The sequence below is a fragment of the Oncorhynchus nerka genome, unplaced genomic scaffold (assembly GCF_034236695.1).
Source record: "Oncorhynchus nerka isolate Pitt River unplaced genomic scaffold, Oner_Uvic_2.0 unplaced_scaffold_2458, whole genome shotgun sequence".
Taxonomy (NCBI): Eukaryota; Metazoa; Chordata; class Actinopteri; order Salmoniformes; family Salmonidae; genus Oncorhynchus; species Oncorhynchus nerka.
The window spans coordinates 26,148-39,825 of record NW_027038840.1 but is presented as its reverse complement, the minus strand read 5'-3'; the positions used below and the strand labels follow the sequence as shown (position 1 = coordinate 39,825).

At 44.5% G+C, this 13,678-nt stretch overlaps 1 protein-coding gene across 1 annotated transcript; it reads left to right on the top strand.

The window, feature by feature from the left end:
* Window positions 1-62: 62 nt before the first annotated feature.
* Window positions 63-5,451, top strand: LOC115127477 (mitochondrial import inner membrane translocase subunit tim16). The gene is made up of 5 exons (XM_065014608.1): window positions 63-172; window positions 1,758-1,842; window positions 2,037-2,173; window positions 2,573-2,638; window positions 5,323-5,451. The coding sequence occupies exons 1-5, from the start codon at window positions 170-172 to the stop codon at window positions 5,449-5,451; spliced, it is 420 nt and encodes a 139-aa protein (XP_064870680.1). The 5' UTR covers window positions 63-169.
* The last annotated feature ends 8,227 nt before the right edge of the window (window positions 5,452-13,678 follow it).

Sequence of the window (13,678 nt, the reverse complement as noted above, 5' to 3'; positions counted from 1 at the left end):
TACAGAGAGAGCACCGGTTTGTGGGTCTTCACCAAACGCGAATATCTTTGTTCTGAGTTTGGCCCTTGAACTTTGAACCTACTGCGACCTTGATGGGGGTATATGTGAAAACGCCGTGCTCCTCCACGGTCTTATTGTGTACTGTACTGTAAATAATCGGATAAACGCAATGGTGAGATATTTTTGTATTTTGAAACACTATGAATAGCTGTGTCGTGATTAGGGAAACTGTGAAGGAGAAACGCTGCTTGCTGCTCTTGCTATAGCCCGCACACCTTGCCAATCTTGGCTATCTAATTTAGCTTATGCAACCGTAATGTATTCTTGATATGTCTTCTATCTTTGTAGCTAACGTTAGGTAGCTGACTCATATCGTTGCTTTAATAAGCGAGCAAACTACACACATATAAACGCAAAATGTAAAGTGTTGGTCCCATGTTTCATGAGATGAAATAAAATATCCCAGAAATATTCCATATGAACAGAAAGCTTATGTCTCAATGTTGTGTGCAAATGTTTTGCTATCCTGTTAGTGAGCATTTCTCCTTTGCCAAAATAATCCATCCACCTGACTGATGTTGCATGCATATCAAGAAGCTGTTTAAACAGCATGTTCAATATATATAGGTGCACCTTGTGCTGGGGACAATAAATGGCCACTCTAAAATGTACAGTTTTGTCACAACGCAATGCCACAGATGTCTGAAGGTTTGAGGAGACGTGAATTTGTCATGCTGACTGCAGGAATCTCCACCAGAGCTGTTGCGTGTTCATTTCTCTACCATAAGCCGCCTTCGTCATTTTAGAGAATTTGGCAGTACATCCAACCGGCCTCCCAACCGCAGAACACGTGTATGGCATTGTGTGGGCGAGCGGTTTGCTGAGTGCCCCATGGTGGCGGTGGGGTTATGGTATGGGCAGACATAAGCTACAGACAACGAATACTATTGAATTTTATTGATGGTCATTTAAATGCACCTAGATATCGTGACAAAATCCTGAGGCACATTGTCGTGTCATTCACCTCGTGTTTTAGCATGATAATGCACGGCCCCTTGTCGCAAGGATCTGGAAGCTGAAACTGTGCCAGTTCTTCCATGGCCTGCATACTCACCAGACGTGTCACCCATTGAGCATGTTTGGGATGCTCTGGATGGACGTGTACGACAGCGTGTTCCAGTTCCAGACAATACCCAGAAACTTGCACTTCATAAGGCAAATGGTGGTCACACCAGATACTGACTGGTTTTCTGATCCACGCCCCTACCATTTTTTTAAGGTATCTGTGACCAACAGTCATGTGAAATCCATAGATTAGGGCCTAATGAATTTATTTCCATTGACTGATATCCTTATATGAATTGTAACTGAGTAAAATTGTAGAAACGATTGCATGTTGCGTTATGTGTTTGTTCAGGGTAGTTAATGATGCTCTCATCAGCACTGCGCATACAGCACAGTCACTGTGTGCTTCAGACCTGCTCTACCTTTGCCCGCTCTGTCTGATCTAATACTTCTGTAATGGTATGACTATGGCTGGTTCACAATGTTGCCTGTCAACACAATGTTCCTGAAACTAATCAGGTCTAATGCTCTCTGAGGGGGAGAAGTGGGTTTTGTTTACATTGCGGTCGCCATTCATTCATTATGAGCTGTAATCTGTCGCTGTCGCGAGACTAGGCCTTCTTGAGCCAAACCAGACTGTTGCTTTCTGTTGACATAAAGTGGAACTAACAATCTCTCTTGTCTTTGTGTAGGCGAAATATCTTGCGCAGATCATTGTCATGGGGGCGCAGGTAGTAGGACGGGCGTTTGCACGTGCATTGCGCCAAGAATATGCAGGTATGTTCCAACTCAACGATGCTTTTGTATGGTATTTCAATGTCAAATGGACTGTGAAAACCTGTCTCATTTAGGGCAATTAAATCTGTCTTTCTGTCTCTCTACCTGTCTCTGAGAGAGAAACAAACTCTGTTGCATAAATGTTCCTTACCTGAGAAGGTGACCAACCCGGTCTCTTCTGTCTCTGTCTGCAGCCAGTCAAGCTGCAGCGGAGGCCAGGGGGCGTGCCGGACAGCAGTCAGCAGCAGCCTCTAGTCTCACTGGGATGACCTTACAGGAGGCCCAGCAGATCCTCAATATCGCCACGCTCACCCCTGAGGAGCTCCAGAAGGTACACACACTTTAAAGTACGTTGAAGACAACACCCAGAGAACACAGGCCCTGTCCTTGCCTCGCCCCTTCCCCTAGGAACTTCACCACACACAGATGATTGGATGGGTATTAACAATGTACCGCTACCTCCATCTTGTCCCCTAACAGGCTAGGAGGAGATGTTGCATGTCGTTAATCCCTGTCCAGTCATATTTACACAAGTGTCTATGGGGTCGGGCGCAGGCTAGAGGGTTTTCTGGACAGGGTCATACTCACAAATTTAGAAGACAGGAAGTTCCTTCATGTGGCCTACATACAAGACAGACAAGTGTGTGTATGTGGTTGTAAATGTATTTCCATATTAGGCCATTGGTGGAGCCAACCTGTTCATGACTGACCTGTTGTACTTTGTCAACAGAACTATGAACACCTTTTTAAAGTCAACGACAAGGAGGTGGGCGGATCTTTCTATCTACAGTCCAAGGTGAGGTTCATTGTTCAATTTCCAGTATCGAGCCATCTCTGTGCGAGTCCGTGATTATTAGTGCCAGAGAGGCTTGAAACCATGTGACTCAACAAGCAATTGCTTCCTTGTATCCATGGAGACTCAGACCACCTCCTTGAGGTATTCATAAGGCGTAATGGCAAGTTGAGTCTCTTGGGTTTCATACCTCTTTGGTGCTTGTACAGAGCCTTGCACAGAGCTGTCCTGATGATAGCGCACATTCTTAGACCTGTAGTCACTATCATGATCATGCCTTATATTAGGACTAGAAGTCGGCCGATTATGATTTTTCAACTCCGATACCGATTATTGGAGGACCAAAAAAAGACGATACAGATTAATATTTGTAATAGTGACAATTACAACAATACTGAATGAACACTTATTTTAACTTGATATAATATATCAATAAAATCAATTTGGCCTCAAATAAATAATGAAACATGTTCAATTTGGTTTAAATAATGCAAAAACAAAGTGTTGGAGAAGAAAGTAAAAGTTCAATATGTGCCATGTAAAAAAGCTAACGTTTAAGTTCCTTGCTCAGAACATGAGAACATATGAAAGCTGGTGGTTCCTTTTAACATGAGTCTTCAATATTCCCAGGTAAGAAGTTTTAGATTGTAGTTATTTTAGGAATTATAGGACAAATTCTCTCTATACCATTTGTATTTCTTATACCTTTGACTATTGGATGTTCTTATAGGCACTTTAGTATTGCCAGTGTAACAGTATAGCTTCCGTCCCTCTCCTAGCTCGAACCAGGAACACATCGACAACAGCCACCCTCAAAGCAGCGTTATCCATGCAGAGCAAGGGGAATAACTACCCCAAGTGACGTTTGAAACGCTATTAGCGCGCACCCTGCTAACCAGCTAGCCATTTCACATCGGTTACACCAGCCTAATCTCAAGAGTTGATAGGCTTGAAGTCATAAACAGCGCAATGCTTGACGCACAACGAAGAGCTGCTGGCAAAATGCACGAAAGTGCTGTTTGAATGAATGCTTACGAGCCTGCTCGTTCTGCCCCTGAATGAGGCAGTTAACCCACTGTTCCTAGGCCGTCATTGAAAGTAAGAATGTGTTCTTAACTGACTTGCCTAGTTAAATAAAGATGAGATAAAGGTGTAAAAAGAAAAACTTGTAATCGGCCTTTCTGATTAATCGGTCGACCTCTAATTAGGACACCACATGCCAGATCCAGTGGTAGCCTAAATGAATATTTACAATGTCAATGTATCATTATGATAACAGAACAGTAGACAAATATGACTTGCCATGTATTGAGGTGCACTGCTAAGGATTTTGATCAATTAATTGTGTGTGTGTCCTGTCTGCTTGTGTGTGTGTCCTGTCTGCTTGTGTGTGTGTGTGTCCTGTCTGCTTGTGTGTGTGTGTGTCCTGTCTGCTTGTGTGTGTGTGTGTCCTGTCTGCTTGTGTGTGTGTGTGTCCTGTCTGCTTGTGTGTGTGTGTGTCCTGTCTGCTTGTGTGTGTGTCCTGTCTGCTTGTGTGTGTGTGTCCTGTCTGCTTGTGTGTGTGTGTGTCCTGTCTGCTTGTGTGTGTGTGTCCTGTCTGCTTGTGTGTGTGTGTGTCCTGTCTGCTTGTGTGTGTGTGTGTCCTGTCTGCTTGTGTGTGTGTGTGTGTCCTGTCTGCTTGTGTGTGTCCTGTCTGCTTGTGTGTGTCCTGTCTGCTTGTGTGTGTGTGTGTCCTGTCTGCTTGTGTGTGTGTGTGTCCTGTCTGCTTGTGTGTGTGTGTCCTGTCTGCTTGTGTGTGTGTGTGTCCTGTCTGCTTGTGTGTGTGTGTGTGTGTCCTGTCTGCTTGTGTGTGTGTGTGTGTGTGTCCTGTCTGCTTGTGTGTGTGTGTGTGTGTCCTGTCTGCTTGTGTGTGTGTGTGTGTGTCTTGTGTGTGTGTGTGTCCTGTCTGCGTGTGTGGTGTGTGTGTGTGTCCTGTCTGCGTGTGTGTGTCCTGTCTGCGTGTGTGTGTGTGTGTGTTTGTCCTGTCTGTGTGTGTGTGTGTGTGTGTGTCCTGTCTGCTTGTGTGTGTGTGTGTCCTGTCTGCTTGTGTGTGTGTGTGTGTGTGTCCTGTCTGCTTGTGTGTGTGTGTGTCCTGTCTGCTTGTGTGTGTGTGTGTCCTGTCTGCTTGTGTGTGTCCTGTCTGCTTGTGTGTGTCCTGTCTGCTTGTGTGTGTGTGTCCTGTCTGCGTGTGTGTGTGTGTCCTGTCTGCGTGTGTGTGTCCTGTCTGCGTGTGTGTGTGTGTGTGTGTGTTTGTCCTGTCTGCTTGTGTGTGTGTGTGTTTGTCCTGTCTGCTTGTGTGTGTGTGTGTGTTTGTCCTGTCTGCTTGTGTGTGTCCTGTCTGCTTGTGTGTGTGTGTCCTGTCTGCGTGTGTGTGTGTGTCCTGTCTGCGTGTGTGTGTGTGTCCTGTCTGCGTGTGTGTGTGTGTGTGTGTCCTGTCTGCGTGTGTGTGTGTGTCCTGTCTGCGTGTGTGTGTGTGTGTGTCCTGTCTGCGTGTGTGTGTGTGTGTGTGTCCTGTCTGCTTGTGTGTGTGTGTGTTTGTCCTGTCTGCTTGTGTGTGTGTTTGTCCTGTCTGCTTGTGTGTGTGTGTGTCCTGTCTGCTTGTGTGTGTGTGTGTGTGTGTGTGTGTCCGTCCCTATGTGTATTTGAAGGTGGTGAGAGCGAAGGAGCGTCTAGATGAGGAGCTCTCTATTCAGACACAGGACAGTCAACCCAAACCCCCACCAGAGCAGAAGCAACGAACTCAGAAACATGAACCGCCCCCTCCCCACCCACTGTAAATTATACCCTCAATAAAAGCCTTATCCTTTTCTCAACCCGTGTCTCTGTGTGTATGACTCTTTACGAGATCAGGGTCGTGTTCATTATGTGCCAAACGTAAGAAACCGGACTGAATCGGGGAGGTTCTATACCTGGAATTGGCCAATAAGAAACACTTATTTTCATTTTCCATTGTGCTCTAATGAACACAGCCTGTGAAATAGACCTGGGTCACATCTATTTCACAATGCTGCCACTGTGTGGTTGGTCACAGCAGTGTAAGCCTCCATAATGGAAGAATTTAGCAGTTTTGTTACTAGGAGTAGAGCCATCCTGTGCTATTATCAATACGTATATGATCGTCTGTGTTGACCTGTCATTCAGGGTTCCCCACCTGTTTTAATCACCACCTGTTTACATAGCAGTTTGCAAACAATGTAATATATTTTAATCATTGAGTTAATAAAGCCCCATACAAATAAGAGCCGTGTTCAAGTACCCATAGTAACAACATGTATACTACATACTTAATGAGAATGAGTTCATTCTAGTATACTGTAAGTGTAATCAATGGTATTCTTTCAGTTGAGCGTACTAGCGCTTAGACTAGCGCTGTCTACCGGAAGTTGATGCTGTTGCTATGCAACATCTTGCTAGAATAAGAAATTACTTTACTAGACATTTTACGACTTCGGGTGTGTTCGTAAATTCATGATAAAGTTGGGACATGCAATTCTGGAGCTTGCATCCCTCTTTGAATAGTTTATTGGTATAAGAAATGCAACAACAACAAAAAGTCCAGCAAACTATTCTAGTCTAGCTTTTCCTACATGAGACTCCAAGAGCTAAGCAGTTTTTTTTTAAAGTAGAGAGGCCAGCGGAGCACAGGTGCGTGCGTTTAGCTCAAGAGACAGGCTATACATTTGAAGTTATGCATAACCCATCATTCATTACTTAAATATAACACAAATACTGCATTGAATGTACTACCTGAAAGAGGTAGGCTAGGACATCTATATCACCACCTATATTATCTATTTTGGATGCAATTTGAATGGAATTGAGAGACTGCAAGAGAGTGCTTGCGTGTGCACTGAGTTAAAGCAACGATGTTCAAGTGATAGGCTGTTTTAAAACTCTGCAGCTACAATTAAAAGATATATATCTTTACAACAAAACAAATTAGGTGACCCCAAAAGCCATTCGGTCTGTATATTACTGTATCATAGGCTATGCTGCAGCAATGTAGTCCTACCTGTCACCAGAAAACAAGTGACCATGATGGGTCTACATGATGATAGGTCTACATACATGTGTGTATGGGTCTACAGGATGATAGGTCTACAGGATGATAGGTCTACATGATGATAGGTTTACATGACGATAGGTCTACATGATATGTCTACAGGATGATAGGTCTACATGATGATAGGTCTACAGGATGATAGGTCTACATGATGATAGGTCTACATGATGATAGGTCTACAGGATGATAGGTCTACATGATGATAGGTCTACATGATGATAGGTCTACAGGATGATAGGTCTACATGATGATAGGTCTACATGATGATAGGTCTACAGGATGATAGGTCTACATGATGATAGGTCTACAGGATGATAGGTCTACATGATGATAGGTCTACAGGATGATAGGTCTACATGATGATAGGTCTACAGGATGATAGGTCTACATGATGATAGGTCTACAGGATGATAGGTCTACAGGATGATAGGTCTACATGATGATAGGTCTACAGGATGATAGGTCTACATGATGATAGGTCTACAGGATGATAGGTCTACATGATGATAGGTCTACAGGATGATAGTCTACAGGATGATAGGTCTACAGGATAATAGGTCTACAGAATGATAGGTCTACATGATGATAGGTCTACAGGATGATAGGTCTACATGATGATAGGTCTACAGGATGATAGGTCTACATGATGATAGGTCTACAGGATGATAGGTCTACAGGATGATAGGTCTACATGATGATCGGTCTACATGATGATAGGTCTACAGGATGATAGGTCTACATGGTGATAGGTCTACAGGATGATAGGTCTACATGGTGATAGGTCTACATGATGATAGGTCTACATGATGATAGTTCTCCATGATGATAGGTCTACAGGATGATAGGTCTACATGATGATAGCTCTACAGGATGATAGGTCTACAGGATGATAGGTCTACATGATGATAGGTCTACATGATGATAGCTCTACAGGATGATAGGTTGACATGATGATAGGTCTACATGCATTGTGAACTTCCCTCCATAGTGAGGTGGGCTGCCTGTCTGAAGATTATTGACTGATCCTGCAGAGAGCAGAGAGAAGGCCGTAGAGAAGGCCAGAGAGAAGGCCGTAGAGAAGCCATGTTTAGACATTGCATATAATTTAACAGTTCCATTTCAGGTCATGCTGTTCATATAACTAATAAATAATTATCCCTGGAAAATGGAGTGGTTTTGGGTGGTAAATCTCGGTATCCGGGTTTTCGCCATTCAACCCTAGTTTTGACCCTCGCTTGTCTGGGAAATAATCCCTAATAAGTGAGTCCTTGCTGATGTTGTGATGTCATCCTAACGCAGGTCAATGTTGCCACTGATGTGTTCAAGGATCTGACATTGTCAAAGCCAACTACGTCATTCCATGAATCAGAGGACTACAACCATCTGAGGGTGTGTCCCAATTCTCCAAGCGTTCCCCATAATGGTGTAGCGTTGGCTTATATTGATCCACCACTGAGTATAGTGGCAAGCTTGACAAAAGCCTAAAGAAATCAATTGACAAGTGCCTGAGCAGAACTCAACAAACAGAACACGCTGTACCCAATAGGAGAGATGGAAGAGGAAGCCAGACACCCCACTCAGTGTTTTTGTATTTTCTTTGATGGTTTAATGAAAGTCAATGAATTATAAGAGTGTTAACCAAAATGTGTCCTCAGGACCCCAAGAGCTGCATGTTCTTTTCTCTCCATAGCACTACACAGCTTATTCAAATAATACAAGCTTGATGGTGTGTTGATTATTTGAATCAGCTGTGAAACGCTTGTTGACCAGACCTGTTGACCAGACCCAGTTGCTCTTGCATTGGTTTCTATGGGAGACACCCAGTTAATTCGACTGGAAATTACCATTTAAAATGGTAAACAGCTTGAGTGAACTATCTTAATTTATCCACCATCTTTGCCCTTTAGCCAATCAACAGAGATTTTGGAGTACCCATAGTGATGGATAGAGGGTGCACTTGCCACAAGACCAGAGATTGTAGTACCTCATCAACCCACATCTGACATCTGCTGCTGATCCCAATGGCTGATTCTCTGTAATTCCGGAAGACACAGCAGTTCCTGTCTAACACTGAGCAGAATTGCTGCCTAGTACCTACATGTTCAAGCATCCCTTTCAGTTGTGGAGCATCTCTTCAGCATTGGAGGGCATGTCATCAGAGGCAACAGCTGGTCACTTTTAAAAAGCCAGTTATAAACTTGAGTTGTCATGGAATCATTTTTAACAGTTAAAATATAGTTGAGATGTGATTTTAAAACTATATACGGTGTGGTGTGTGTGATGCAGCACTCCGGATGTAGCAACTGAAAAATGACAAATAAATTGTATCAAATGCGACTTTATTAAACATTTTCTTTCCATTGACATTATCGTAATAAAATTCCTCTAAAACAGAAGCACACAGCTATGTTGTACCAATGGGAGACTTTTACAACTCTAAAATGAAGCATGTTCAAGAACCTCGAGAACACGATCCCAGGAAAAAATATATATTCATATATATATATATATTTCATTTTTCATATACTTTTATATCTTCTATATTTTCACTTATAATAAAAGGCACTTGGAATATGTTTTAAAATACTGACATTTAAAATATCTCAAAAAATGTGCAAAAAATAACTTGGATACAGGCCTCTGGTGGCCTTAGTCTTGAATTAACCCTTTGTGCACTGCTGTGGCACCAGTCAATGAATGGCATCCCTTGTAAGGGGCACTAATATTGCTAGCTATCACAATTTAGTGCCCCAGATGTTCCTGTGTTCAGCACATACTGTGACTCTCGTTATAGCTTCATTATTCATTGGCGTCAATTAGCTTCTTGTTTTGAACCCTTTCGGGTAAAAAGTACCGCTTCTTTTCAACTATGACAGATAGGGGGTTCATTCTAAAAGAGTAAACATAAATCCAACATAAGAGTTATTGCTATTGATCCTCAAAACCAGCAAATTACAGAACCATATCAACCCACTGAGAATCAATTGACTTATACATTTGACATTTTCAACTGTTGGCAATTGGCACATCCCCTATAATATAAAGACTCCTGGGGAAGACAAAAGTGCAGAACATTACATGACAGAACGTGCCCAAAGGGTTAATGATTCAAACAGCTTATTTTATATTGAAATATGTGGAACCTGGAATAGGATCCGTGTCAATTTCAGCTTTCTCCACCCAGCAGCCTAGAACCCTAGCCTGGTCCCAGATCAGTTTGTGCTGTCTAGCCAACTCCTATTGTCATTGTCATGAATTCGCCAGACTGAACAAACAGATCTGGGACCACGCTACCAGAACACTCCTCTCTCTCTCTCTGGCTTCAATGAGGAGGAGAGAGAGATGAAGGGATGAAAGGACAGAGGGGATTGGACTGGGGAGACCAGTCAAGTCTGAGGATTCCACTGTTGCCAAGGAAACCTAGCCTACTTATTAACACCTGTTACCGGTGACATCATCTGACTCTGAAATCACACTGGAGGTTGGTCCACTGACATGGAGGTGGTTTGCTTCTACCATGCCTGCCTGGGGGGAGATAGAAATACTGGCCACCAAAGAGGAGGCTAGAGAGTGTGTCCATGTGTGGAGCAGTCTCTGTGTGTGTGTGAGGCTAGAGAGTGTGTCCATGTGTGGAGCAGTCTCCGTGTGTGTGTGAGGCTAGAGAGTGTGTCCATGTGTGGAGCAGTCTCCGTGTGTGTGTGAGGCTAGAGAGTGTGTCCATGTGTGGAGCAGTCTCCGTGTGTGTGTGACCACAGTGATTAAGAGTGGCCGAGGCAGAAATAGAAATGTGCAGTGAATCTGCACAGCACAAATCCTCCCTTGTCTTGTCAGAGACAGCACTGCAGCCTCCTGCACTGCAGCCTCCTGCACAACATGACTTATTTTAACCCTCTCCTTACAAACCCCAAACATATTTAGCCAGAGAGGATTATACTGGATATCTGGGTTTGTTTACTGTGTGTGTGAGTGCGCGCATGCATGTTTTAGTGTTTTACCCTGTCTGTCTGCATGCCTGCCTGTTTGTGTGTGTGCCTGCCTGTTTGTGTGTGTATGTGCCTGTTTGTGTGTGTGTGTATGTGCCTGTTTGTGTGTGTGTGCCTGTTTGTGTGTGTGCCTGCCTGTTTGTGTGTGTGCCTTTCTGTTTGTGTGTGTATGTGCCTGTTTGTGTGTGTGTGCCTGTTTGTGTGTGTGCCTTTCTGTTTGTGTGTGTATGTGCCTGTTTGTGTGTGTGTGCCTGTTTGTGTGTGTGCCTGCCTGTTTGTGTGTGTGCCTGTCTGTTTGTGTGTGTATGTGCCTGTTTGTGTGTGTGTGCCTGTTTGTGTGTGTGTGTGTGCCTGTTTGTGTGTGTGTGTGCCTGTTTGTGTGTTTTTACTCTAACCCTCTGGTGAAAAGCTTTGTGGCGACCGCTGACCGGCTAGAGAGGGAGTGAGAGAGTTCAGCCTTTTGGCTTTAATTTATATACAAAAAAACAGAGAGCAGACAGAGTTCAGTGACCTAGTTTCCCTGCTAGCTGGCAGCATCAGGCAGGGAGAGGAGAGAGAAACGGGGTGGGCACGGACTTCAGAGACGAGAGGTCCTGGTGAGGGTGGGATGGGCTCTCTCTACCCTGTTCATTCATTTCTCCATTCACCCCCCTCCTCCTCCTCTCCAGGCTACCCACCATTTTAGATGTTCATATTGTAATTCAGTTGATGTTGTCATGGGGATCCCTTCCTCTAAACCTAGGTCTGGTAAACCCTTCGTCTAGCCTAGCCCTAGGTCTGTTAAACCCTTCATCTAGCCTAGCCCTTGGTCTGTTAAACCCTTCATCTAGCCTAGCCCTAGGTCTGGTAAACCCTTAGTCTAGCCTAGCCCTAGGTCTGTTAAACCCTTTGTCTAGCCTAGCCCTAGGTCTGTTAAACCCTTCGTCTAGCCTAGCCCTTGGTCTGTTAAACCCTTCATCTAGCCTAGCCCTAGGTCTGGTAAACCCTTAGTCTAGCCTAGCCCTAGGTCTGTTAAACCCTTTGTCTAGCCTAGCCCTAGGTCTGTTAAACCTTTCATCTAGCCTAGCCCTGGTAAACCCTTAGTCTAGCCTAGCCCTAGGTCTGGTAAACCCTTCGTCTAGCCTAGCCCTAGGTCTGTTAAACCCTTCGTCCCTTCCCTTGGTCTGTTAAACCCTTCATCTAGCCCTAAGTCTGTTAAACCCTTCGTCTAGCCTAGCCCTAGGTCTGTTAAACCCTTCATCTAGACCTAGCTAGGTATGTTAAACCCTTCGTCTAGCCTAGCCCTAGGTCTGTTAAACCCTTCATCTAACCTAGCCCTAGGTCTGGTAAACCCTTCGTCTAGCCTAGGCCCTAGGTCTGTTAAACCCTTCGTCTAGCCTAGTCCTAGGTCTGTTAAACCCTTCATCTAGCCTAGCCCTAGGTCTGTTAAACCCTTCATCTAGCCTAGCTCCCTAGGTCTGTTAAACCCTTCATCTAACCTAGCCCTAGGTCTGTTAAACCCTTTGTCTAGCCTAGCCCTAGTCTGTTAAACCCCTCTGGTAAACCCTTCGTCTAGCCTAGCCCTAGGTCTGTTAAACCCTAGTCCTAGTCTGTTAAACCCTTCATCTAGCCTAGCCCTAGGTCTGTTAAACCCTTCATCTAGCCTAGCTCGAGGTCTGTTAAACCCTTCATCTAGCCTAGCCTAGGTCTGTTAACCCTTTGTCTAGCCTCCCGTCTGTTAACCCCTTCGTCTAGCCTAGCCCTAGGTCTGTTAAACCCTTCGTCTAGCCTAGCCCTAGGTCTGTTAAACCCTTCGTCTAGCCTAGCCTAGCCCTAGGTCTGTTAAACCCTTCATCTAGCCTAGCCCTAGGTCTGTTAAACCCTTCGTCTAGCCTAGCCCTAGGTCTGTTAACCCCTTTGTCTAGCCTAGCCCTAGGTCTGTTAAACCCTTCGTCTAGCCTAGCCCTAGGTCTGTTAAACCCAATCCCTAACAGATGCCCTTTATGTTTGCATTCAGAAGTTCAGAACCCATCCTCTCCTCTGGATGGTGCTGTGTAAATTGGACACTGATTAATGTGTCCAGTCTGTGTAGCTATGGGCCTTTATACCACCACAACCACTCCATCTACTGGACCACATGGTCACTTTGACAGCACCATAAACATCATGTGTGGGTCTGGAGGTAAACCCTGTAAATAGATGGACTCAGAGAGTGTGTGGGTCTGGAGGTAAACCCTGTCAATAGATAGACTCAGAGAGAGTGTGGGTCTGGAGGTAAACCCTGTCAATAGATGGACTCAGAGAGAGTGTGGGTCTGGAGGTAAACCCTGCCAATAGATGGACTCAGAGAGTGTGTGGGTCTGGAGGTAAACCCTGTCAATAGATAGACTCAGAGAGAGTGTGGGTCTGGAGGTAAACCCTGCCAATAGATGGACTCAGAGAGTGTGTGAGTCTGGAGGTAAACCCTGTCAATAGATGGACTCAGAGAGTGTGTGGGTCTGGAGGTAAACCCTGCCAATAGATGGACTCAGAGAGTGTGTGGGTCTGGAGGTAAACCCTGTCAATAGATGGACTCAGAGAGTGTGTACTCCCTCTAAATAGTGAGGATCTGTACAGGGCCTCTTCTATAACGGTGTGATTGTCAGTAAGGATTATTATTATAAATTGGCCATCCCCTGACCCCACTCACCTGGGTCGTGTTCATTAGGCACCAAACGGAATGAAAAACTAAGGGACAATCTATGTTCAGAAACACTACTTTTCCATTGCAAAACATGTTTTTATGTTTTCTGTTGCATGTCCTAATGAACACAACCCTGTTCAGGACAGGAAGGACCATCATCCCTACAGCTCCTCCATATCCCAGGCCAGCCCAGGGAGAAAGCTGACTTACAGAGCAGCCATCACAAGAAATATAAAACAAAACTTCAACATCACAAAATGTCTCGTCTGAACATCAATGACAACAGAACAAACAAA

Coding starts and splice junctions, on each gene's coding strand:
- LOC115127477 (XM_065014608.1), top strand. Junction 1,843..2,036: donor ATTGCGCCAAGAATATGCAG/GTATGTTCCAAC, acceptor CTCTGTCTGCAG/CCAGTCAAGCTGCAGCGGAG. Junction 2,174..2,572: donor CCCCTGAGGAGCTCCAGAAG/GTACACACACTT, acceptor CTTTGTCAACAG/AACTATGAACACCTTTTTAA.